The following is a 27,603-nucleotide window of genomic DNA, read 5'->3' on the forward strand; positions in this document are numbered from 1 at the left end:
AGGTACAGTAATTAGAACAGAATATTGTTTGAAGACTGTTTTTTCACTCAGAGAGGAAAAAAGAAATAACCCTCCCCACTGTGTGAGGTTTGGGTGCACCTTCAGGGAGAAGGTACCAGAGCACATCTGCCCAGCCACCATCACCAGCAGCTTCCAGGATGTGGAGCTGGAGAAACTAAAATTAACAAAAGGGTGAAATTTCACTGGAATAGTGAAAATTCCTTAATCCCTGTTCCTACACTCATTCCACATTCATATATCTTCAACTACAATCATTTTAGGTGCATTCAGCTACACAAACACAGGCCATGTGCCTTCCACATGAGGGGGTCACTCATTAGATATTAACATTTATTAGTTTCACACCTTTTTTCACTCAGCTAAGTTTAAGACACCCAAATTCAGAACAAGATTTCCACTTGGGAATTTATTGCACCTCAGTGAATGTATTTTCAGTTCAAATCTTTTGCTTTCCCAACATTTTGTTGAGGACAAGCCATGAGGATATCATTCTTGGGGTGTTGTAAAACACAAGCTGAACAAACCCCAGGATTTAAATATTTTTTTTTGCCTTTAGCTATGTTGTTTTTAAGTGGCATTACAAGAAAGGTGGTGGAACTGGCCTGGACAATGACAGTGCAGGTTGTCACATCAAGATTTTACCTCCTTCTCATTATTTAAAGGATAATATTTCCATTTGCTGTTCTGCCAATTTAACCACATGGCACTCAAGTACTGGGGCTTAAAAACATTATACACATTAGGATTTATAAATCCTTTGAATTGTAGATTATGACTCCAAAGAGGTTAAAAAAAATGTCTGGCAAACTGTATTTAACTGGAACTTGAGAGTGCTTTTAAAGCTCATAAAACTTTCCTCATTTACTTTAAAAGATTCATTTCTCATCCTCATAACCTGAAAAGAAAATATAAGATCTTTCTGGTCTCTTAAATTTTCTTTGGCATCTAGAAATACAATATTTATAATATTATTTACAGCAGCTATGCAATTATAGCCCATTTACAGTGGCTCAGAGGTGGAAGGAATCAACACTAACACATCTCTCCAGCTGATCCACAAAACCAGAGAGCTGGGAAAAGGAGGGAGTTCCTTATAATCCCAAATGATCATTTCCTGCCTGAAAATTTGAGACCCAGGTAAAACTGACACAAAACTTCATTTTGTTCCTTTGCATGTAACCATTTGAAAATTTTTTGTTCTTTTACATGTAACCATTTTACAATTATTTTTATATTTTTTCCTTAATATATTATATAATAATATCTCATATATTTATTTTCCTAAATATATATATAATATATTTCCTAAATATTTTCTATTTTTCCAATATATAATATATAATATGTCATATATCATATGTCATATATCATATATCATATCATATGTAATATAATATATTTCCTAAATATATTATATTATATTATATTACATTACATTACATTACATTACATTACATTACATTACATTACATTACATTATATTCTATTATATTATATTATATTATATTATATTATATTATATTATATTATATTCCTGGACTAAGATATCTGACTGAATGAAGGGAATACATTAATTTCAGTCCATTTCAATACTGTGCTGTTCTGAAATAGCCTCGGGCAGAGCGTGGTGCTGAATGAGAGAGAGGTCAGTGGAGAATTGCTCCCTTTTCACTTTGCTAATCACATCACTCTCATTTTGTCACAGTTTTTCTGATGTGACAGCTTGGGGCCAAAACAGCTCCAGGAAAGCTGTGCTCTGCTAACACACCCAGGAAGGTGCAAACCAGTGGGAAGCTGATTTAATGTGCAAGAAGGATAAATGGATCCCCTCTTCCCTCCCTGCAGCTGTCTGTGACCCCAGGCTGGCCTGTGCCCCTGTGCCAGCTGTGTTCCAGTGTGACTCTGCCCCCAGTGAGTCTTGGGAGCCTTTGCAGGATTTGAAAATCCATCAAATAGCCAGTGATGGATTTATCACCACACTTATCAAAGCCTCTGAAAACACAGACAGCGAAGGTAAAGGAGGCAATCAAGCAGCCCAGCATAATCAGTGGATTGGATTTCCAGGCATGGGTGTGTTGGAGGGAGCACCAGAAGGAAGAAATTTCTGGCAAATTCACTGCAATATTAGATAGCAACACCCCAAAATGCTGAGAGGGTTAAAGTCACAACAGATATCATGTTGTGCTTTGATATCCTGCACTCTAATTACAAGTGAGGGCAGAGGTGACTTTTCAAGAAACCACTCCCTCTCTAGATATGGGGCTACAAAACCCAGGATGAGTACAAGAACTGTCAGCCTTGAGGTACTGCTGCAAAGGAAAATAACAATTATACAGCTAATTAGGATAGAGATGTTCAGGGCAAGGGTATCCGAGCACTTTACTGGTTCCATTACCTTTCCACCATACCCCTGGAGAAGATCAATAATTCAGTATACCTGGGTATGAGAAGGGGAGGACATGGAGGTACCAGAGAATCCCAAAATCCTGATCTTCCTCTAGAACACAGCTGCACACTTATCCTGCAGCCTCAGGCAGTCAGGGGAAGCCAAACCTTACAGGTGTGCCAAGGGGCACACATGAGTTATACAGGCTTTGGGGGGAAAAAGACAATACACAGGGTTTTATTGAGACAGGTAACAGGTCACATCCTTCTTCACCACTTACTTCAGCAACAAAGAGCTGTGCAAAGGTTTGATTTTCCTCACTGCTGTTATTGTTAAAGCCTGGAGAATATTCTGTGTTTGTTATCCGAACTGTGCCACTAAGTTTCTGGAAGGCTGCAAGGTAAGAAAAATATAACAAATATATTAATATATCATATAAATATATAAATTATAAATATAGAAATTATATAAATATAATATGTGCTTTGCTGGCTGCAGTCCATGGACAGGTGTGTCACAGGGTCCAGCATCCCTGGCCACAAGCATCAATTCACAGCAGCAGAAGGCCAGCCCTCTGAAATGTAGCCCAAACACCAAAAGTCTAAAAATAAATCGTCCAGCATCTTAGTCTGCCCTGCCTGAGCCCCAGATGGCTCTCAAGAAAGGCACTGACCTCCTGCAGGTCTCATATCTGCCAGCTCTGCCTTGGATCCTCAGCGATATCTGGAATTTTGCTCTATTCAGGCACTGGAATTGCTCTCCCAGGCTCAGCTGGGTGTCCCACCAGTCCCTCCAGAGGGAAACCATTGCAGCACCAAATCCGCCCTGCAGCCTCAGAGGAAGGCTGGGCTGCTGCCTGAGCTCGCACATCTACACTCTGGACAGCTGTGGTGGGATGAGATGAATCCCAACAGGGTGTACACTTCCCTCCTAGTTCACATCTGCTGGATGACATCAAGGCAGACTCAAACATTTTGAGTTTATTTCCTGATTTCTCTGTGTTTCCCAGTGTCTCTGGGCTTGGCATTGTTACTACAGACACCGAAGTGATCAGAGAGCGGAGAAAGGGCTTCTCAAGGCATGGTTTGAGCCCTGGCATGCATTTAGTGATGACTGCAATCATCCAGCGCTGACCATTGCCACCAAATTGCCTTCACGCTGCCCCCAGCTCCTAACAAATCATCACTCCTGACAACAACAAAACCTAATGTTTCAATGGTTTATATAAATACAGAATAGTCAAAATAGTCAAAACCTCAAGAACTTTATCATCTGGCTAAGGATTCAGTTTAAAATTCTGAATCAAGTTACCAATGGTTACTTTCTGGTGTAGCAACCTGCTTTCCTCCCTGCACACACCCAACTGCACCTCCACAGGGGATCAGGCACCAAGCTCCAGCTCGGAGCCTGCCTGACTCCTATATTCAGTTTTAATCTGCCATTTTAGCTGCTTTCTGTGAAACAGAAGGAATTATAAAGCTCTGCATAACATCTGTGGACCACTTCACACCCAATTCTACTCACACTGGGAAAATAACCACTTGAACTAGGACAGGTACGGGAGGAAAATAAATAGTAACCAGGTAAAGCTTTACAGGAGAGGGGAGAAATGCCTGCCTGAACCTCCTGAGCCCACTGGAGGAGGTTTCCTTCATCCCAGCATGATTCTGATCCCAAAGGAATCCTCACCACTGACAATTAGATCAAAGGATTTGAGTTTGCTTTTTGCCATGGCTTGTCCTGTCATGTGAACACAGGTAATTGGGGGATAAAACACTTCAGTTGTCTCAGGTGAGAGGGGAAAATGTTCTCAACAATTCTCAGAATATTATTATTCTTAAATAATAATAAAAAATATCCCTGGTATTTAAAAGACCGGACTATGAAGGGTTGGCTGAGGTTGAGCCTCCAGGTCAGAGATGATGCCACAAGGAGGAGCTGCATATGAAACTTCACCAAACATGGGCTTTTGCCCTCTGGATTTCCTACCCTAGGCTGGTGAGATGCCACTCTGGTGGCTCTTAGGCATAATCCCTCCACAAGCTTCTTTCCCAACAAAAGCACTTGGCTGAATATTTGGTTCACCAAGAATATAAAACAAGTTTTTATAAACTGAACTCTTTTCGAGTAGAATCCTTCTTTTTTTTTTCCCCCAACTGGGAACAGCCTATAAGTGGCTTTTTGTCAGTTAAAATTAGCTAATTTTATACTTAAAAAAAATCTTTGTTTTCATTTAAAAAACAAAACATCTTTTTTAGGTAGAGAGAAGACAGCAGCTGAGCAGGGCATTGGCACAGCTGCCCAAGGCAGGGCAGGATGACAGGAGGGGACACCTGATGAGTAGGGATGGGGGGACAAGAGAGGCTGGAGAAGCAGCATTGGGTGAAAAATGGCTGAAAAAGGCATTTTCCAGGGAGAAAGGAATGAGGGAGCACCAGAAGTGGGGCTAGATCAGTGGAGACCACCAGAAACATGAGATCACAGGGGAGGGGGAGATAAAAGAGCAGAGGAATGTGTGACTTGAGATCAGAGAGATGTGGAGGGCATGAGAGACAGAATAAAGACAAGCAGAAGCAAAACTGAAATAGCCAAACTGGATAGTGACACACTACAGAAAAAATATACATTTAGTGATGGGCAGAGACAGCAGTATTCCTACCCCAAACAAAACTGTAATTTTAACACCAAATCTGACTCTCTGAAATATGATTCAGCTCCAGTCAACAGAAAAATCCCGTAATTAAGTGCAATACATCTGCCCAAACCCAAACAGATGAAACCTTCAGCAGCCTTGTTGCTCTCAATTGCATCTCTTGGAGCAAAGTCTCTCGGGTTTCCAGGCAGCTCCTGCCTCACAGGGGATTTGTGGAGGACTCTGACTAATCATCCTCTGCTGAGAGCAATGGGAAGGCAGGTCCTTTTCCTCCCTGGCTCCCTAAATTAACTCCTCACACAGCTGCTGCTGCTGTGTCCTGGTGCCAGAGGCTGCAGGAAAAACCAGGATTTGTGGCAAAAGGACAAGTAGTAAACGTTGCCATGAGCCACATTTCAGTGCACTCTTTTATTGTGCTTCCTCCTCTTGGGGTGAAGAAATGTAACATCAATAAAAGCAACTGCTAAATTGCCAGGAAGAGGAATTGCTTTCACAAGCTGATTTAGCAAAGAGAAAGTGCCAATTCCTGCAGAAAATATTATTGACATAGAAAAACATTGCAGGCACCAAGACAATAACTTTGACATTGAAAAGATAGTTTTAGATGCCTTTTTCTGAACTCTGAGTGAGACTTGCTTCTCCCTCAGGTGAACTCCCATACGTGCAGACCCCATGGGATGTGTACTCACTGCAGGCTGGGCTGGGGGCTGGAGAGGTGCCTGGCTAAGCTGGTGTCCCCAAGGCTCCAGAGTGTCCCTCAGACCAAGAGCTGTTCTCCCTTCCCACCTCTCCATCTGCTCTGGGGGTGGCAATGCCAATGTTCCTGGCCAGCAGAGCTGTGTGGGGGCACCTGGAGAGCTGCCCTGGGGCACTGTGTGAGTGCTGGTGGCAGCTGAGGCTCTTTGAGTTGGAAACAGTTCAAGTGAGCCGAGCTGCTCATGCCTGGCTGTGCCCACAGCTGTGCTTGGGAGAGCAGCCCTGGCCATGGAGCTTTGCTGCAATGGGCTCCTGGCCTCTGTCCCCATGGGCAGTGCCCTGCTGACAGCGACACTCATGGCCACAGGGCTGCTGTCCCTGCTCAAAGCCATCTGTGGGGACAGAGCTGTTTGCCAAGGAGCGCTGGTGGGACTGTGGGACACTTGTTTGTCACCCAGGGCCAGCGCAGCAGGGAGGAGTGTGGTGGCACCTGATGCGGGGCCTGCAGCAGCCGCTGTCCCCATGGCAAGTGCCCTGCTGACAGTGACACCCATGGCCACAAGGCTGCTGGTCCTGCTGGAAGCCATCTGTGGGGCCAGACCTTTTTGCCAAGGGGTTGGAGGAGCACTGCTGGGATTGTGGGACACTGTTTTGTCACTCAAGGCCAGAGCAGCAGGGAAGAATGTGGTGGCGCCAGACGCGGGGCCTGCAGCAGCCGCTGTCCCCATGGTGGCAGTGGGAGCAGGGCCTGCAGGGCTTCTACCTTCCTCAGGAGCCAAGTCCATGCTGGTTTTTATTTCAGGAGCCACGGTTTCGGTGAGAGGATCCACAATCTCACCTGCAACACAGAAAACACACCCTGAAATGGGACCTCAAACTGGAGGAGGAGGCACCAGGGCCTGGCCTGAAAATGGCACCAAGGGTACTCAACCACCCATGGCAGCATTAGAAAACCATTAGGTTTTCTAATTAGAAAAGCATTAGGTATTGGATGGTCATGAACAGTGTAGAACCTGGGATTTTTCTAGGGTTGAATCTGGTTTGGGCTGATACAAAGAAGCAGATTTGATTCCTGAGTCTCCTGTTCTAGTTGGCAAGGCTGTGGATCAACTTGGTGGGAGGAAATTAGCCACAGACATAGCAAAAGAGGGAAAAGTACTCCTTGCAGTTATCAGGCTTATCAAGGAGGATCTCAGAGAGATTTCACCTGAATTTGTTTATTTATTTATTTATTTATTTATTTATTTATTTAAAGAATAATTTTATACACACACACACACGCACACGCACACACATATATATATAGTTAGAGACAGGTCATATATACCCCTTCAGCCACAGACTGCAAAAGTGCAATTATATAAACAGATACTCTAAAAGCAGATGTAAGACCCCACAACTTATTTCAATGTTTCATGGCAAAAAAGACCCCTACATGCCAGCCTTTTTCTCACCCTCACAGTTCCTTCCAGGTCGGGATGGGTTGGTATCCATGGTTGTCTTGCACCTGCACATGTAGGAGCCCATCAAATTGATGCACTCTGCTAACACTGAGCAGTCATTCTCAGCTTGGGAAGCACATTCATCCCAGTCTGTGGGACCAAAACAAGAGCAAAATTCAGAGAGCATCCCTGCTGGCTGCATTAGGCTAGAAATAGTCATTAAGTAGTCCTTTTTAAATTTACTTATATGGTTTTCCTTTTTCATCATTTACCTGTCAGCCAAGCTTTGAGTGATGCAGAACACTAACTGTTTTGTTATTCTCTTGCTCTTGTACTCTGAAAAGTATTTTCTCTGAGTAAAGACTTTTAAAATCATTGCTTTTAGAGATAAACACATTTAAAGTGAAAAAAAATGCTGTAGATTTGTACTACAATTATGTCAAAATCACTCACTATGCCAAGTTCTGTGTACAGCATCTCCAGATATATGAGGTAATGAATAGATCTGTTACCACTAGTTACCAGTAGATACAACATTAAATAGAGACTTAATCCAAATAATCTTCTGCTTCACATAAAAAGTAAATGCCAGTAACTCCCAGGGGAAGCACTGTTCTGTTCTTAACAGAAGAAGTGCTAAGGGCAAAATATCTTCTTATACAATTTTTCTTCTCAAAAATAATGCTGTAAAACCATGACCCTCTTTCTGGTAGTGTCAGAAAAGACATCCTGATTCATCAATGCATGAAGATGCTCTAAGGGTGTTCCTAATGTCTGATTTCAGCTGCTCTGTATCAGTTAGAGGGGCCTTTTCATGCAGTTATAGACCTATTTTATTGCTGAGTCTCTTCTCTTTTGAGGGATTTATATCTGGAGGCTTGTGTTGCCATTCACACCCTGTTCCAGCAAATCTGCAAGGGTTGAGTTAGTCCTTTGGACAGGAATAATTCCAGTGAATCCCAGGTGAGCCCTCCCTGTCTGACAGCCTTATGCACTCACCTTCTGCCTCAGGGCCCTGAAAGAGGGAGAGCAGCAAATGAGGCTAAAAACTGTGTCTTGGGGCAAATAATTCTGATCACAGGCTAGAAAATTGTTCTGAATAACAAATTAACAGAAGTGCTTGTTCTGCAGATAAACAAGCAGATAAACTCTGCTTGTAAACTTGCAGATTAATGATGGTGATTATTTCTCTGAAACAAAGGAATATCCCACTCCATGTGCATGCACATACACACACTCATCATTCTGCTTGCTTTTCCTTCCTTCTAGCTAATATTTCAATTCTTTTCACTTTTTTGTCATTGGGTAATTGCTGTATCCATGATAGTCTCCATTAGAAAATGTCATGTGCCTATGGCCAGCAGTTGCCTATTATTCCAGCCTAAACCACTTAGGGGGAATGCAGGAAGGTGCAGGATTGACTGAACACCGGAGATGAAATCTCATTAATTCCTAACTGTGCTATGAAATAATTGTGACCCTTGGTGGCTTCCAACACCATCTGAGAGATGCTAATTGCCAAATCACTTACGTTCACTGCCTCCATTGTCTCTGAGGGTTTCCTTTTTCTGCACTTAGCACGGCTTTTTAAGCAAATTCCTTCACCCCTGATGGCCACATTCAATCATGCATCGAGTCAAAACGCTGGCATTGACTGGTGCATCACTTGTGCACATCCACACACACACACTGCACTTTTTTCCTCTCCAAACCATCACATCTCAGCTAAAATCTGCTCTGAACTCTCTTTCTGCACTCTTGGCACCTCTCTGGTCCTTCACATTTGGCACTTCCCTACACACAGCTCAACCAACGATCCTAGTCCAAAATTTATCAAAATGCCATCTTTGTGTTCACTCTGATTACCTATTATACACATATAAAGGGTACATGCAAAGACTAAAATCTGTGAAATTCCTGGCCAAATGATGTTGCAGATGCTGAAGATTTATCTGATTTGATGGGGGAGATTCATGGGGGATAAACAAACCCAAAGAAAGCCCTCTGGATTCAGGGAATCCTGGAGCTGAAAACAGTTTTTGGCTAAGGGATACTTTGTGGGAGGTGATGCCTTCTCCAGGAATTGGCTCCTGGGTGGGACATTGTGCTGGAAGGATCTTGGGCCTGACTCAGCACACATCCCTTTCTCTTCTCTCACCATGCCCCACAAAACAGATTTTATTGTCTTTATTCATCATGGCAATAAACTTAATAATTAATGCATCTTCAAAGAGATCTGGTCCACTCCCTTCAGTTGTGCTGTCCCTCCTGACTGCTCATCCCTGCTTTTCACAGCTGAATGGACTGTCACTAAAGCAAGCACAAAGCCAGGTGTGGCCAGGCTGCAGGGAGGATCCAGGGGACAGGATTTGGGTGGGCTGATTGCCAGAGGTCATGTCCTGGGGCTCTCCAGGGTCAGGAAGGAAAACACCCCATTATACAAATCCTTCCTTCCTGTGTTTCACTCCTTATTTTCCACTTAGGAACTTCACGTTGAAGAAACTCTTCTTTGGGTAGAGCTATGAAATAAACCCCTTTTCTCAGCCTCTGAGGAGGAGTGAAGGTGTTGGCTGTGCCCCTGGATGAGTGTGGTGCTGCTGGAAGCCACCTGCTTTTCTGCAGCTGAAGTGACAGTCCAGAGCCATCACCTTCTTCTTCCTCAGCCTTTTGGTCCCAGGATCAATAACATTTACAAAGTATTTTGGCACACATCAGCCTCTTGCAATTCAGCTGCCACTGTGATATTTGCAGGCTTCAAGTGCAATTTGTCTCCTGGCTTTTTCCTGTCCTGTTCTCCTTAACCTGCATGAGCTCTGCAACTCCAAAGGGAGTTTTTCCTGCTCAGAAAGGCTCAACACAGCAAGAGAGAAGAATAACCCATTCTGTTGGCTTTGGCAACTTTCTGAACTCTGCTGTCTCTGCCAGCTGGGAAACCTGAGGACAGAACTCAGTTCTTTGAAGATAAAAGTGGTGATTACTGAAGATCAAACAAAGGCCTAGCTTAACATAAATTCCATGCATGTTTCTTCAGTCCTATTCATAGTAAGGACATTTGGGAATTCCTCTGGCTGGGTTTCTAGAGGGAAGATGTCAGATTTCTTAAACTTTGCCCCCCAGTCTTGGAGCACAAAACTGTCTAGAGGGTGTGTGGATCTACAGGCTGCAGATATTCCACAGTAATCCTGTCTGCCTTTCAGCTTGAGAAAGATATGGCAAAATTCCTGCTGGGGACAAAGAGGAGAGGGAGGAAAATGAAGAGGGAAACCAAGGGCTCCACTTGGGTTAACCACAGTGAGGAGTAGCAGTGCCGCAGGTACCTGGGGACAGCCAGTGCTCCTTTGTCTGTCCCTCCTGGGCTTTTGAATAAAACTCCATGAAGAATTCTCACATCATGGCTTTCTCTTCAACAAACCACATCCTTTGTTTTTCTATTTTGTGAAAATTATTGGTGATACTGCACATGATCAAAAAAAAAAATGCTTTCTTCTTGCAAAAAAAACCCCAAAAATTACCTTCTACTGCAGTGTTTTGCTGATCCACCTCTAGCACAGAGCCATTGTGCAGGTAGGAAAGCACTGGGGCAAATGTGGAGGCATCCACTGGAAACTCGGGATCCTGCATGGTGATTCTGAGCCTCACAATGATGCTTCCTGCTGCCAGGGATTCAATCTGCACTTTCAGCTTCCCAGATGTGTACAAGGCAGAAATGTTGGGTGGGAATGACTTTTCAAGCTGAGCAAAGGGAGAGAAGCATTGACAATTAGGGAGCCAACAGGTACCTCTTTAAATATTTATAGAAGCACAACAGAGAAGATGCTGGAAAAAGTTCCAGAGTGTTTCAGAAATCTTATTTTTCAGAGATTATTTTGGCATGAAGTGCAACCCTGCTGAGAAGGACTTGAGTGTGGATGAGAGGCTGGGCATGCCCTGGCTGTGTGCACTGGGAAACCCTCTGTGTGCTGGGCTTCACCAAAATCAGCGTGAGCAGCAGGAGAGAGGAGAATTCTGCCCCTCTGCCCCTTTCAGGTGAGACCCCACCTGCAGAGCTGCATAGGAGCAGCTGGAGCCCAGCACAAGAAGGACAAGGAGCTGCTGGAGCCAGTCCAGAGGAGGCAGCAGGATCAGAGCAGCTCTGCTGTCAGGAAATGCTGAGAGAATTGGGATTGTTCAGCCTGCAAAGCAGAAGGCTCTGGGGAGACTTAATTGTGACCTTCCAGTACTTTAAGGAAACTTACTGGAAAGATGAGGCAAGAGAATTTACAAGGGCCTGGAGTGACAGGACAAGGGGGAACAACTTCAAACTGACAGAGGTTAGGGGTTACATTAGATATTAGGAAAAACTTCTTTACTCTGAGGATGGTGAGGCCCTGGCACAGGTTGCCCAGAGAAGCTATGGATGCCCCATCACTGAAAGTGTCCAAGGCCAGGTTAGACAGGGTTCTGAGCAGCGTGGTCTGGTGAAAGATGTCTCTGCCTATGGCAGGGGTTTGGGGCTGGATGATCTTCAAGGCCTCTTCCAACCCAAACCATTCAGTGATTATATAATTCTACAATACCTTTGAAAACTGCATCCATCTGACCACTGGTCTTACAAACCAAGCTCCAAATTTTGGCTCCAAGGGAGCAGAATTCCCCCTGGCCCCTTTTGCTTGCAGCAGAGCTGAACTGTCCTGGTAAATGCATGCAGCAGAGTCTTGATGTTATCTCTGTATGTCACACATACATTTTATTTCATTTACAAGTGTGGCCATGGCTTTAGTTCCCAGGGAGCATTTGAAACTCACCAGTTCAAGTTCAGCCTGCAGCCCAGTCCAATAACAAAAAAACCTCAGGATGACAGACAAGGAAAAATGGGGGTGGATAACTTCAAAAAAAGTGTTTGAGACAGCCCAGCTTCAAGGCAGCATCACAATCACATCATGGTTAATTACTAAACCAGCTGAACAAATGGCACTACTTGTGACCGTGTTCACAGGGGTCCCAGGATGAGGCAAGAGACGAGGATCTGACTCCATGTTTCAGAAGGCTGATTTATTATTTTATGATATATATTATATTAAAACTATACTAAAAGAATAGAAGAAAGGGTTTCATCAGAAGGCTGGCTAAGAATAGAATAGAAAGAATGATAACAAAGGCTCTGTCTCGGACAGAGAGTCTGAGTCAGCTGACTGTGATTGGCCATTAATTAGAAACAACCACATGAGACCAATCACAGATGCACCTGTTGCATTCCACAGCAGCAGACAATCATTGTTTACATTTTATTCCTGAGGCCTGTCAGCTTCTCAGGAGAAAAAATCCTAAGGAAAAGATTTTTCAGAAAATATCATGGCTACAATTACTCTGAACACTGAAGCTGGCACACTGCTGTCAGTACTTGAGCTGTGCAGGAGCTGGCAGTTTCACCTTACATATCTAGAAGGCAGCTCCTTGCTTGAGCCTTTTGTTGCTGCATATACCTCAAAGCGTGTCTTTGAGCAGGAATCCAGAGCCATAAATCAGCACAGCTTTGCTCCCATTCAGTCAGAGCTTGCTCAAAAAGATCCCTACAAACAAAATGTGCAGCTGGTCTAAGCTCACATCAGGGTAGAGCAGCAAGAAAATAAGGAAAGAAGAAATGAGAGGGCTCACAAACACCCAAGGAGGCAGAAGAAACACAGATGGGCAATGCTCCTTTTGCTTCTCATCCTGATGAAGCCAATCAGGTCTGCATTAATCCCAGAGAAGACTCAGTTACCAAAATCTCCCTACACAACAGAAATGAGCAATTTGCAACTGTGGGAAATAAAGCCATGTGAGGAGGTTCAACTTGCAATTTCTGTTGGGCAAATGTTTCTCCTCTGCTGCCCTTGAATGTATAGCTCCATTATTGTTTTGGGTTTTTCTCTTGCATTTAAATTCACACATGATTACAATTCTCCCTTTGTTTCGGGGAAGCCTTGTGTTGGGTGGAGATCCCAATTCCTCCGTATGGGCCCTGTTCTGTGCAGCAAAACTGTAGGAAATGTGCTCCATCTGAAACCTCCCCCTTTATTGGGAAGCTCAGAGCTGCCACCAGACTTCATGACTCAGGTTTTGTTTCTGGCTGATTACACCTGACTGCGGACAGTGGCCACATGTGTGAAGGCAAGGAGAGGAAAGCCTGATCCAGATACTTTCCCTGAAAGAAGAAAGTCAGCAGGCAGAGAACTATTTATTTGAGAGGAGGAAGACATTTATTGAGCAGACTGTGCTGAAATGAATGCCAGGAATGCCATTTCAATAATCCATTTAAAAGCCTCAAGTTAATTTACTGTGAGTTTATTGCCAAATTAAAGATCCAAGGAAAGGAGCCCCTGATGCATGTCTGCATTTATAATTCCTCCACTCTTCTGCAGAGGATAATTCTCACTGGCTTCATTGCTAATAAGGCCAAGGGCTTGATCTGTCTAGTCAGTTGAATTTTGTTGCAATTATAAAGAAAGGTCACAGGAAATTGTATGCTGATTTTTGAAGGACTATTTCATCCAGGCATAAAATCCTCTATTAGATTAAATAAACTGTACATTAAAAAAAATATGTATATTACATAGAGATATAGTCATTTTACCTCTGTAAGCAAAATCCTTGAAAATTCCTCATATGCTGAGCTGCTGGAATTATGGAAATCATCAGTGAAGTTGTAGTTGAGAATCCTCATAGTAACATCAAATAGCTTGGCCTCTGTAAAACACAACATTAAAACACACTGAAAAAATAGGAAAGGGTTTAGTTAAAAATTATGTACCTGGACCAAAATCTCAGCTGATGGAAGAAAGGAGGACAGGATTGAGAGATTTTGGCATTAAATAAAAAAATTAAGGCAAATAGGCTCCTACAAGCTTCTGATACATTGAGAAGATGCATTTATATCAGGTCTAAAGAGATACTTTGGTGCCTAATTGCAACTGCATGAGAGCTGGGTGTACACATACTTTTTGTGTGGGTTTACACATACCTGGCCTGGCCCTACATAACTCCTGCCTTGAAGTTGTACCCAGGGTTGAATTGTCTGTGGGCTCATCTCTGGCCCACCAGTTTTTATTTATCCATTTTCCTGATCTTGGTAGTGGGGATAATAAATATATTCTTAAACTGAAAATACAACAGAAAGCTGTGCATGTCCCTTGTGTGTATGGTGAGCCCTGACAGATACTGTGCAGAGCACAGGAGCCAAAACCAAGAGCCAAGAAATCTCTAACTGCTCTGTCCTGTATAAACACTCCCAGGCTGTTACTCCTTGGACTGATCCTTGGAAAAATTTTCTTTTTCTCAAAGGCTCCAACTTCATACTCTGAAGTTCAGCTCTCTGTTTTCATAACCACTAGACCTCCTACTTTCCCTCCACAAAGAGAGTAATTTCCTTCTGACCCAAACTGGAGTCATCCCTCATCTCATCAAAGGGAATGCTCTCAGGGATAAACATGAACAGCAGCATTCCCACTGTGGTCAGTAATAAAGAGTTCACTGCCTGCTCTTTGAAAAAGAGGGGAGAGATTTATTTCTTTATTTGCATGGAGGCTGAGGAAATAATTTAAGACTAGAGAAAAAGCAAAATTATGTTTGATCAACACATTAGGGCCTCAGGAAGCTCCCACCACCAGTTAATTGAACAGAACTGGGCAGGTAGTCTGCAGTGTTCTTACTCAGAGCTTGTAATTCTCTTTAATCCTTTATTCAGCACAATCTGCCCTTCCTCTGGGCACTCTTGTTAGCTCAGCTGAGCCCTTGACAAACCAGTTACATGGATTTCCCTCTGGCCACAGCCATCAACCAAGGAAAAACAAGGCCTGCTGGGAGATGGGTGGCAGCAGAAAGCAAAACCAGGCACCAAAGAAATAAATTTTTAAAAAGAATTATAGCTAGCTTAGCCTGATATCTGTAATAGTCTAATCAGCTTCAGCACTACTTTATCAAATAAGGCCAAAGTTCTCCTGCCTGATATTCTGGATTGGATAAATGCTGGAGTAGATGAGATAAAAAGTGCTGAAGAAGTTGTTCAGTGAGGACCAAAGGGTCATTGCTGAACTGCAAGTGAGTGGGGATGGAAGGAGGAAAATGGAGAAGACAGAGATATACTATTATATAACAAGAAATATATAATATATAATAATATATATTATATATAATCTTCTAATATATATAATATATAATACTACAATATATAATATATATTATAAAAATATACTATAATATAATATAGTATAATATAGTATAATATAATATAATATGCTATAATATCATATCATATCATATACTATAATATAATATAATGTAATATAACATAATATAACATAATATAATATAATATAATATAATATAATATAATACATATTTTATATATATATGTATTTAAAAGTGTTTCTTTACCTGTTTTAACATTTTGATGGGAGATAATGGTTTTCCTACAAGTTTCATAGCTGATCTCTACTGAATACATCACACCTGCTTCCAGGTGAGACACATCCACCTGCCTTTCCTCAGTCCTCAGGCTTTGCACAGTGTCATTGCCCTTGGCCACCCGGACATGGAAAGTGTGGTTCAGAGTGGAACTGACAAGCCAGGACATTTCAAAGCTGCTGCTGGTAATGCTGAGGATCTGATGGTTTGTAACTGCAGAGGGATCTGTTGCAGGAGTTGGCACAGAAAAAGCAACATTTCACTTCTGTGCTGTTCTAAATCCACTACAGACAAGCACTTTGACAGTCAATAGGGTCAGGACAGAATCTGCCCCTCTCACACCAGCAGATCCCCTCATTCCATGAACCATCCCACTAGAGTGACTGATTTAGTGTTTAACCATTTTATTTCCTTTTACTATAAGAATTTCTGTTGCTGTGATTTCTGTTGCATCATAGTGTCACAGAACAGTCTGGCCTGGAAAGAACCTTGAAGATCATCCAGTGTCACACCCTGCCATGGGCAGGGACACCTTCCACTAGACCAGGCTGCTCAGAGCCCTGTCCAACCTGGCCCTGAACACCTCCAGGGATGAGGCAGCCCCAATCCCTCTGCACAACTTCATCTCCTCCAAATCTCCAGTCACAGAAATAATCACCCAGTCAGCACCAGGAACAAGTTTGGAAGAGTGACTCTGGGTACTCTACATGTGCTGACACCTGCTTTGCCTCCTGTCACTTTAATCATCAAATTGCCCCCATTCAGGCAAAGGTTGCCTGGATTTATCCTGGAAACTCCCCCAGACCCAGCTAACAGAGGCTGGGGGAGAGTGGCGTGCAGCACTTCACCTGTCATTGCACTCCAGTGCAGGGCAATCACTGTCATGTCAGTGGGAAAAGATAGGGCCCTTCAGAGATCATTCCTGTCCTGGGAGGAGGAGGAGGAGGAGGTGTTTAAGTGGGTAGGATGAGTTGCCCTGCAGCAGAGTCAGTCTGTCTGGCTTGAGAAAGAGAGCCCAGACAAGACACCTCTGCTGGAGAGAGCAGGAGGGATGAGCATCACACCCCACACTAACCCAGAGACCACGGCACGCTGCTGCACAGCTTCAGGCCTTTCATGCTCATGGTTAGACTAAGGAGAAAAGCTTGTTTTCATGCATTCATAAATTCTTTTCATCAATAGAACACAATTTTTTCCAGCACTCTGAGCCAGGTGGCTGCCAAACACCCCCAAAGCCACTCCCCCCTGTGCTAGAGGGGCCTCAGTTTAATTCCTCTGGCTTCAGCTTCAATCAGAAGTTGTGGATGAAGATCAAAAATACCCAGCTTGTCTCTCTGAACTCTCAAACAACTTAAATCTATTTCCTCCCACAGAAGAACAGGGTTTGTTAAGAGGAGTGTAATAACTCTTGCCTGAAAGGGCCGGATCACCCATATAAACACAAATCTACCGAGGTTTGTTCCCATCACAAATCAAGAACACATTTATTAAAATCCAAGTTACTTACAGCACTCAGCATCTGTAGATTGGTTGGTTATGGACAAGAGACTTGATTTCCTCACAGAAGGAGAGCTACTGCCAGTGCTAACAGCATTTACTGAACTTGGAGTAGATGTACAATGCCTAGGGGAAAATCAGATTATCAGAGTTAGAGTATTCCTAAGAAAACAAATCCAAAAATAATACCATTCAGGTTTTCCACATGAAAAGCAGCAATAGAAGTAATATAAATAAAAAATAAAAGTGCTATCATATCACAAAAGCATAAAGTAACACATAATCTTAATTTTTGAGATTAAGGGATTGTAAAATTGTTTTCTAATTAAAGCATTGAATCTGCAAGCAATTATTCATCTCATTATCTTAAAGCCTATTAGCAGGCCTATTGATGTCTGTGGGCTGTAAGTGTATTTTGCTGAACTGGTACCACAAGGAATTATTTCAGCCAGTGCCAAACTCCAGCTGCTTGCAGCAGAGAGTTCAGCAGTAGTGCAGGAGCTCAGGGTGGGATCACACAACCACTGCAGTCGAAATAGGAACAAAGAAAATGGTAGAAATAATGCAAACAATTGTTTCTCAAGAGGCGGGATGTAGCCATGATATTTTCTGAAAAATCCTTTTGCTAGGATTTTTCTCCTGAGAAGCTGACAGGCCTCAGGAACAAAATGTAAACAATGGTTATCTGCTGCTGTGGAATGCAACAGGTGCATCTGTGATTGGTCTCATGTGGTTGTTTCTAATTAACGGCCAATCACAGTCAGCTGGCTCGGACTCTCTGAGAGTCAAGAGCTTTTGTTATTATTCCATTCTTTCCTTTCAAGCCTTCTGATGAAATCCTTTCTTCTATTCTTTTAGTATAGTTTTAATGTATCATTTTATATTAATATAATAGATATCATAAAGTTTTACTCTATCATTTTCTTTTAATATAATATATATCAAAAAATAATAACTCAGCCTTCTGAAACATGGAGTCAAGATTCTCATCTCTTCCCTCGTCCAGGGACCCCTGTGAACACCACCACAGCTGGGGAGGTGCCCTGACAACAAGTGTGCTCTGAGAAGCAGGAGGGTCTGAAGTTTTAGGTTTTGGCAGATGAGTAAGGACAGCTGAGGGTGAAATAGAAGAAACACAAAAGACTGTGAAATGAATACTCTGCATTTCCATCAGAAATAGGTAACAGGTGTATGTGGCATTTTCTCCCAACAGGAGGAGAAGGGGCACTCATGCACCAGAAATTCCTGCAGGTGACTCCTGCAAAAGAGCACAAAGTCCTGCAGGAACATCCCCAGCATTCCCAGGGTGATTCCTACACTTCTTACCTTCCTTCCTTGGGCTCAGCCAGTGAGGGGTGACAGTGGCATGTCCGTGCTGGGGGTGGCAGCTGTAATAGCCCTCCAGGTTCACCCAGTTGCTTTTCTCAGGGCAAGCATTGAATTCAGCATAGGAGCATTCATTGACATCTAGGAAGAACAACACACCTTGCACAGACACTGGGAGCAGCATCAAGATTCATCTGCACTGTGTGTAGACCAGGCTCTAGCTATGATAAATTCAGTGTAAATCTGCAGTAATGCTAATGTTAAATTAATTTAACATTAATGCTAATGTTAAAGCCATTCTGGATGTTACCACCCTATCACTTTTTACCCCAATTCTTTGGAATTAGAGGACAATTAGGGGCAGCTCCTGCTTACACCTGTAGGACGCCCTCCAAACCTGAGATGTCAGCACAGGAGGAAGGAGGACTACTCAGTGATTTCACTGAAAGCTGGACTGAGCAAACACAGAATACGAAGAATGCATTTTAGGAGTGAAATATTCTGACAACGGCAGAGCAATAAGTAGCTTGACATAATTTAAAATTAATATATTGAAATGTTTATGTAACATTTAAAAAGTATGTAGCAATATGCTATAGTAATTAATAGACTACAAATATGACTTGTTTCATACAAGCTACTGGAAGTAATATATTTGCTTCCCAAGAAAACAGGTTTTTTAAGAGCCTGTTTAATACAACTAATGATTGTGCTACAAATAGGCACATATTTGCTTTTCCTATGTTACTGGGAGAAAATAAATTTGAGGTTTCAGAGACATTCCCTTCCAAACTATTCACTCTAAAATAATAATTAATTCTCCATCCTATAGCAGAAAGGTCAGGGCCATGTTTGCAAAGTTTGCAAGATCCTCTGTGCTATCTTGTGTATATCTCTGTGCTATTTGAAAGTAAATTAACGGTTATATAAATGAGATCCCAAGTGAAGAGGGACAAAGCCCCTAAATGTGACAGGATTAGAGTCAGTGACCTTGCACTTGTGTGTCAATCACTTCATACACGCGCTTCACCATGGCCTTCAGGGAGGAGGAGACCTCTGCCAGAGGAGCTGGATGCTGCAGGCCCAGGAGAAGCTGGGAGGCCACTGTCCCAGCGTAGATGTCCCCATGGTTACTCTGGATGTGGTGCACAGAGGCATTCAGGGGCTGCAGTGCACCAGTGATCTGGAAAACAGGGCAGCAAACACTGGAGCACCTTGGTCATCTCCCAGCACATGAATTATGCAGTGGTTATTATCATAATCTGAGTGTAGGAAGAAATTCAGAAACCATGGCAAAGTGGTTTAGCCCTGTGTTTATGAAAGGTGAGTTCTTATTTTCACATTTCACAGCAGATTTATGTTACAGAAATGCCAGGCTCAGGGGGGTGTGGAGCTGATCTCAAAATGCTTTTCAGAAGGAGTGTCCTGGGTTGTAAAATGTGTGTGTTCCATTCCCATCTGTCAGAGCTGGGGCAGTTCTCTGCTGTTCCTGGGGCAGTTTTTCCTTTCTCTCTCCCACAGCCAACCCTCCCTCCAGGAGATCTCTGCTGTCCATGGCCACTGAGTGTCCCTGCAGGGCTGATCCAATTCCAGCATCCCATGGGGAGATGCTCCGCCCAGGGGAGGAGCCAAGCATTCCTACCTGGATCCAATCTGGGCCTGGCACAGCACAGCAGCCTTTGCCCCCTGCATTGCCAGAGGAGCAGCTTTCTGCTGCCCTGCATGGCCAGAGGGAGCCCAGGCCCATCTGCAGCAGCCCTGGAGCTGCAGAGGAAAACTCCCCCCTTGTGCAGGATCCCTGCTGCAGCAGAGCCACAGCTGGCACTGCAGGAGGGCTGAGCCCCCATGGGATGGGGCTGGGACACCGCCCTGACACACAGGGGACAGGGCATGGTCTGACTCTGGCAGTGTTGTTTTCTGTTACTACATTTTAATTTCATTTTTATTTTTTCCCTTATAAATAACTGTTATTCCTACTCCCATATCTTTGCCTGATAACCTCTTAATTTCAAAATCATAGTAATTTGGAGGAAGGGGGTTTACATTTTTCCATTTCAGGGGAGGCTCCTGCCTTCCTTAGGAGACACCTGGCTTTTCAATCCAAGACAAGGAGTAACCCAGGAAGAGGTAGGAAAAGTCCTGCTTTGCAAAGTCTCAATGGATTACAATAAATTACACAGGCCACTGCAATTCACCTGCAATAAAGCTGCCCAACACTTCTTATTTTGAACAGCTAAATGGACTGCTGGCAAAGGGAATAGGAAGAAAAAGAAGAAAAGCAATGGACTCAGGATGAGGGGTGGGATTAAGAGGCACAGAGAGACCACAGAGAGACCAAGCCATCCCAGCTGTGAGTCAGGAATGGGAGAAGGGATTTGTTGGTGGGCTGAGCATTAAGAGTCAGTGGAACAGACAGCAGGACACTCTGAAGAGCAGCTCATTGAACAGCTTCACCTCAACTCCCCATTTCTTGAGTGTTTGACTTTCACATTACTTGTTTTAGACCAAGATGTAAAAGCCTTGGTGGATCCTTGCCCCTACTCCCTACTACACAGCCACAGGACCAGGGTTTCTTACTTTTTTAGGATATGAGAAGGGTAAATCAGGAGGAAGAAGGACACCCATGCTGTTGTTGTCTTTTCTATTCTGCTGCCCATCAGTGCCAGCAGATTATGGCAGATAGGTTTGTCTTAGAAAGGCTTAACTTGAAATTCCATATCAGAAAACATCATGCTTTGAAGGTCTTGAAGTCTGGTCCCAGTCTGTCATAGGCCCAAAACTGGACTGAGACAAAGCTGGAGAAAAAACTACTTAAACAGAAAAATCTCCTTTATTTTGGTATGTCTTTAAATTGCCTTTGGAAGAGACCTGAAAAATTTGCTAAAGAAGCTGATAAATCAATGTTACTTGAATTGCTTAAGGATGCAGCTGACATTCAGTAATCAGAAACACAGAAATAATCAGAAATACAGAAATAATCAGAAATAGGGCAAAAAAAATCAATCTGGCAGAACCAAAGGGGAGCAAAGAGTGGCCCCTGAGTAACAGAATCATGGGCACAAGGAGGGAAGAGTTTGAGTTTGTTTTTGTACATACCACGGAGTGCAAGAGGTGGGAATGATTCAGAAGGTGGGAATCCACCCGGATCAATTCACTGAAATCCATTTTCACAAGCACTGTCACGTTGTACCAGAACATCCTCCCTGCAGTGCAGGAAATAAAACAGCCAAGTCATCTGAGGTCTGCTGCTACAGAAGGCCACAGAGCTTCAGGGAGGCTCTGAGGAAAGCGAGCAAGATTTCACTTGGCAAACATTGGGGGGTCACAAACAGCCCAGCTAGGGCCTCGTTTGCCATATGCCACAGACAGAGAGATGGAGCCAGCCCAGGAGAAGGAGCCAGGGAAGGTTTGCTGGACCCACAGCACCCACACACCACTCAGAGGTGCCAGCACTGAAGCTGAATCTCCTGGAATCCACCCAAGGCACATTCCCGTATTTGTTTTAGGAAGAGCTATGGTAACAGTTTTCCTGCCCACTCCCACCCTCAAGAGGGAAAATGAAGGATATTTCTGTTAGAAGCAGCGTTGAATTTATCAGTAACATACCCTCTGGCATGGGATCCACACAGCCTGCTCCTTTGGATGAGCTGCAGCATTTTTTCAGCCCTGGACATTCAGTGTCGAACATGCAAGGATAATCAAATGTTTCCATATCCTTCACTGGACAAATACCAGGTCTTGAGGCAAATACACTGGATCTATTGAGTGCTAAGTAACAAAAACATTTCTGAGAACAGAAATACAGAAAGTTGTTTCCATAAAATTGTGATATTTCAATTATACCAAACACCTCCTCCTCATTTCAGAAGCGTGTCTGTTCTGAGTTTTTAATGGGAAGAAAACAGCAGCCTAAAATATCATTATTTCATTTCAAGGATGTAAATATTCTCAGATCTTTCTCTTGTCCATGACATTTCTGTTACAGAAATTTTAAGTTTCTAACTTTCCATTAATAATTATGGATGGATGGGCTCACAGGTAAGTTTCTAAATGTGGAGATACTGAAGCACTGAGAAACAGAAAATATGCCTGATATCAGCTGTGACTAATCCAAATAATATCTAATGATCAAAGAAAACAGGTAAGATAGAAGTTGAGAACTTTCATTTAACATTTTGTGGCCCAAATTTAACCGGAGTTGCAGTAATTGTGTTCCAGCTGGCCACTCCAGGAGGTTGGTAGCCCACGCCAGAGAGGACAGCTGAGGCAGGAGGTGGCTGATTCCCAAGCCAAGGGCAGACAGTGGTTCTGGGTCAGTGCCAGCACAAAATCTCTTCTAGGGAGGAAAAGAAAAAATATTTCCAAGCCCCACAAACTCACTTCTTTACCCACACTCTCAAACACAGCTCCAGGTAATGCTCAGCTCTGGTCTTTCTAAGCAACCTGAAAGAAATATCTTTTCCATTCCTTTTGCACCTCCAGGTTTTTGATCCTTTACTGAGCAATTGAAGTCAGCCAGGAGAAAATGAACCTGATTGCTGCAATAGGAACAGTTGTGGTGCAGGAAAACCACATTTGACGTAAGAAAGCCCAGAGCAAGTGAAAACTCCACAGCAAACTATAAATCTGTTATGAACAGTCAGTTCTGAGGGTTTACAATTTCTGTTATCCCAAGGCTCTGGATGAGAGTAAATGTGAGGTTTCTCAGAAGCAGGAGGGGATATTGAATCAAGCACTTTTGATCTCAGCAAAGTAACCTTCCTGGCCAGGGAAATTATCTTGATTAACCAAGATTTAAACTGAATCTACACAACTTCCTGCCAGATGCATGTTCCAGGTCCTCCTCTCTCTGGGGCTGTCACTCCACAGGTGACTCCCCCAAACAGGTCCTTTTCTCAGAAATATCCCTCTTGATTTTCAAAGCCACTTTCAGGTGTGATACAGCCTCAGCCAGGGAAATTATCTTAAATAACCAAGATTTAAACACAACTTGCTGCCAGATGCACATTGCAGCTGCTCCTCACTCTGGGGCTGTCACTCCACAGGTGGTTCTGCCAAACAGGTCCTTTTGCTAGAAATATCCCTCTTGATTTTCAAAGCCTCATTCAGGTGTGATAGAGCCTCAGCCAGGGAAATTATCTTGATTAACCAAGATTTAAATTGAACTTTATAAAGCCAGGGAAATTATCTTAAATAACCAAGATTTAAACATAACTTGCTGCCAAATACACATTCCAGCTCCTCCTCTCTCTGGGGCTGGCACTCCACAGGTAGTTTCCCTAAACAGGTCCTTTTCCTAGAAATATCCCTCTTGCTTTTCAAAGCCACATTCAGGTGTGATAGAGCCTCAGGCAGGGAAATTATCTTGATTAACCAAGATTTAAACTGAATCTACACAACTTGCTGCCACATGCACGTGCCAGGTCCTTCTCTCTCTGGGGCTGGCACTGCAGGTGATTCCCCCAAACAATTCCTTTTGCTAGAAATATCCTTCTTGCTTTTCAAAGCCACATTCAGGTGTGATACAGCTGCCCTTAGCTGAGTCCCCCACACATTCCCAGCCTCAAGTGATTGCTCCTTCTCAGCCTCCTGGGCAGGGAGCTGAGCAGCCTCTCACCCTGGATTTTGCACAAATACCAGCACCAAGGGATTTCCTTGTGTTAGAAAATTCCCTATTCACCAGTGCTCTTGACTGTTCAAACCAGGCAGCTGGACCCAAGCATGGAAATTCCTCCAGCTCTGAGATTCAAGTGCAGTTCAAGCAGGTTTGAGGTTCAAAGCAGGTTTTTTTTCCCACCTGTGTCTCTTTTTTGTGTGTGTGTGTGTTTAACTGCAGTGTAAATAGTTTAATGAGTGCCATGCAATCTCAGAAAACACTATTGAACCCTGGCTGGGTGCCACAGGGCCATTTATCTGAAATCAAAAGGTCATCTTTTTCAGATCAACGGAAACAGAGATGGATTCACTTCACATTGCTGCCTAATTGTACCAGATGCACTTTGGAAATTCAATTTATGCTCTCCCCTTCAATCATGCTGGGGACAGTCACCAACCAGGCAAGCAGTGAGGAGCAAGCCAGCCAACTTCTGTGTCATTTGGATGAAGCACAGGCTTTTCTCCTCTGTTATTTACATAAATGTATGGAGGCAGAACTGCAGCTTAGCAACCAAAGGTCACTTGCCAGCCTGCCTCTGGATCTGCTGTGGCTGCAGGATGGGGCATCTCCCAGGAGATTGATGCTGAGGGACAGCATCAGCTCAGCCATAACCCCCTTCCTCTCCCTCCTTCCATCTGGAAGGGATGGCTTCTTCCAGAGGGGGTGGTGGAGCCAGGGACCAGCACCCTGCATTTGTCTCAGGTATCAGAAGGTGGAGACAAATCTATGAAATGACAGAAGAAGCCCCTGGGAAAGTCTGTTCCAAAGGCAGGCTGGCAGTTCTCACCACAAAACCCTGATTTTGGGGTCCTTGAGCATTGGTAGCCTTTGCTTACTCAGGTGGGTGCTTCCCATCCTGATTGCCTCTCCGGGGGTTTAACTGGAATTTGTGCTGATCCAGCATCTGACAAATATTTTACACCATTCCTGGGTGTTCCTCTTGCCTTGGAGGGGAGAAGGCTGAGGGGGATGTGATCAAAGTTTACAAAATCCCAAAGGCAAGGGGCAAGGTGAACGTTTTCACCAGAGCCCACAATAATAAAATGGGTGAAAAAACTCACTTCTTTACCCAAACAGGAGGAAACTTCTGCAATTTGTCAGCACAGGTGTGGAAACAGACAGCTTCAGAGGGCCTTCCAAAGGCAGGCTGGCAGTTTTCATCACACAACCCTGACTTTGGGGTCCTTGAGCATTGGTAGCCTTTGCTTGCTCAGGTGGGTGTTTTCCATCCTGATTGCCTCTCCAGGGGTTTAATTGGGATTTGTGCTGATCCAACATCTGACAGATATTTAACAGCCTTCCTGGGTATTCCTTTTGTCTTGGAGGGGGGAAGGCAAAGGAGGATGTGATCAAATTTACAAAATCCCAAAGGCAAGGGGCAAGGTGAAGGCAGAGCTGGTTTTCACCAGTGCCCACAATAATAAAATGGGTGAAAGAACTCACTTCTTTACTCAAACAGGAAGAAACTTCTGCAATCTGTCAGCACAGGGGGTGTGGAGACAGACAGCTTCAGAGGGCTCAAAAAGGGACAAGGCAATTCCCAGACAGGATTCCCATCAGCAGACACCGAGGGGAACAGGCAGGGGTGTCAATAATCCCATTCCTGCAGCTGCTGGGGGCACACAAGGGACACAAACTGCAGGGCAGCCAGAGCCACCTGCTTCTGGGTGCAGTCCCACAGGACATTCTGGCACCTTCCCAGCCCAGGCTGATGCTGCAGGGCTGCCCATGTGTGACACCAGTGTCCCCTGGCTTCCCTGTGACAGCCGAGCGCAGGGACAGCTGTGCCCAGCTCCTGCTGCTCTGCTCACAGCCAGCATGGCCACATCTGCATGCCAGCTCTGCAAGGGCCCAGCCCTGCTGAGGGACATATTCAATGAGCCTTTCTTCACTTTTTAGTTGTTTTTCTGAAAAAGTTTTTCTGAAAAACCTTCTTCAGATGTTGTACACACAAAGCACGCTGATTGAAGCCTGACTTTAACATTGCAAATCAAGTGATCTCAAAAAACCCCACAATTAAAGCTGTCTTGACCTTTTTTATTTCAAGGTATTTTTGTATGTGTGTGCTTAAAAACCAGCCTTCATCATGTGCTGATGTACTCCTTCCCTCCCTAGCTGGGATCAGGCAGGGTTAGATGGCAGATAAGGAGCTCTCTGGTTTCATCTTGTGCTGGAAAGTGGGCAGCAAGCCAGCCACCAGGAGAAATACCCTCAGCATCCATTCAGGCAGCTGGAAACAAGCCTGGAGAGCTGGATCCTGTCTCTAACTAAAAGACAAGATGCTGGGAGAAGTTCTGTATGGTGAAGCAACCTTCAGGGTTTCACAGGTCCACGAGCTTGACCTGCAGCCCTGTGCTCCAACCATAGAAATTGTTAAAAGCAGCACTAAGCACCATGAAAATCAGAATCAATCCATGAAGAAAATAAAAATGGCACCTAAGTTGTCTGAAACCAACAGAGAATGGTTTGATCTCAGTTTCTCTGCAGCTCAGTTGCCCATCTGTGAACAGCACACCCACAGCCTTTGTGAAGACAAATTTCTGCCTGTGAATCCCCCAGGATTCACCTTCAGAGGGGATAAATAATTCTGTACTCAGTGAGAGGCTGAGCAGAGCACTGAATGTGCAGGTCAGGGTGGCACACTGGGGAGCTCCTTGAGGGGCTCCATCATCCCTGGGCACAGGGAAATGTGTCCTTGGGGCACGGCAGAGCTGGATCAGCTAATTAAAATGGTTCACTGATCTCCATGCATGGGTAAAAAGAGAGAAAATATTTTTTTAAATTTAATTCTACCTTAAGAATTAATCTCAGCACTTCCTAACTTTTAGATATTTAACTTTCCAGCTGTTATTTTAAAATGTCAAAGTCATTTGTGTTTGCACCTGTAACAATATCCTGATGGACAGACACACAACTGTGAGAACTACCAGAGCAACTTGATCAGAGTAAAGAAACAATAAAAGCAGGGCCTGCCATATCCCAGGCTGGGTAAATGTTTCCTGCTAGGAGGAGAAGGTGAGGACTGGCCAGGAGCAGGATGCTGTGAAAGGTCATGGAGACCTTTCCACCCCTGGCAGGATGGGGAGCACGCCAGCATGGATAATGTCATGAAGAAAATAACAGCAGTTCAGCAGTGAGCTGTGCAGTAATTTCTGCAGTTCCAGTTTCTCTTCTCATCATTTATTTAAGACTGTGTCTAGACAGTGCATTACCATTCACAGAATTTATGACTAATGCCCTGAAAAGCAAAGATACCAGAATAATGTAAACATGGGAATCACCTAGAAGCCATACAAATCCTTAAATGGTTTTAAATATTCCCAAATTAACTTCTACAGGAAGAAGTGTCAGGGTGACCACAGCATTTCATGGACAAACTTGTCCAGAATACCCATCAACAACATGGCAAGGGCAGGGTGGAAATTCTGCAGCTCAGCTTTATAAGAGATTTACAGATTTGTTCATGTTGGATGAAACAGAATCATCAACAGCTCTCAAGCCTAAA

General features: G+C 43.8%; 1 protein-coding gene across 1 annotated transcript in view; it reads right to left on the reverse strand.

Moving 5' to 3' along the window:
- The window catches only part of UMODL1 (uromodulin like 1), a 46,210-nt gene that overhangs the window by 16,402 nt on the left and 2,205 nt on the right, over positions 1 to 27,603 (reverse strand). The window contains exons 3-14 of the mRNA XM_054290049.1: positions 22,049 to 22,210; positions 21,539 to 21,645; positions 19,433 to 19,625; positions 18,443 to 18,583; positions 18,275 to 18,374; positions 17,127 to 17,242; positions 15,590 to 15,844; positions 13,791 to 13,903; positions 10,711 to 10,930; positions 7,211 to 7,348; positions 6,520 to 6,594; positions 2,688 to 2,800 (exon numbers count right to left, since the gene is read on the reverse strand). Of these exons, the coding sequence (XP_054146024.1) occupies positions 2,688 to 2,800; positions 6,520 to 6,594; positions 7,211 to 7,348; positions 10,711 to 10,930; positions 13,791 to 13,903; positions 15,590 to 15,844; positions 17,127 to 17,242; positions 18,275 to 18,374; positions 18,443 to 18,583; positions 19,433 to 19,625; positions 21,539 to 21,645; positions 22,049 to 22,210 (1,733 nt within the window). The remainder of the gene's footprint in view (positions 1 to 2,687; positions 2,801 to 6,519; positions 6,595 to 7,210; positions 7,349 to 10,710; positions 10,931 to 13,790; positions 13,904 to 15,589; positions 15,845 to 17,126; positions 17,243 to 18,274; positions 18,375 to 18,442; positions 18,584 to 19,432; positions 19,626 to 21,538; positions 21,646 to 22,048; positions 22,211 to 27,603) is intronic.

The sequence above is a fragment of the Melozone crissalis genome, unplaced genomic scaffold, assembly GCF_028551555.1.
Source record: "Melozone crissalis strain CALT ecotype California unplaced genomic scaffold, PUWL_Pcris_2 ptg000075l_1, whole genome shotgun sequence".
Lineage (NCBI taxonomy): Eukaryota > Metazoa > Chordata > Aves > Passeriformes > Passerellidae > Melozone > Melozone crissalis.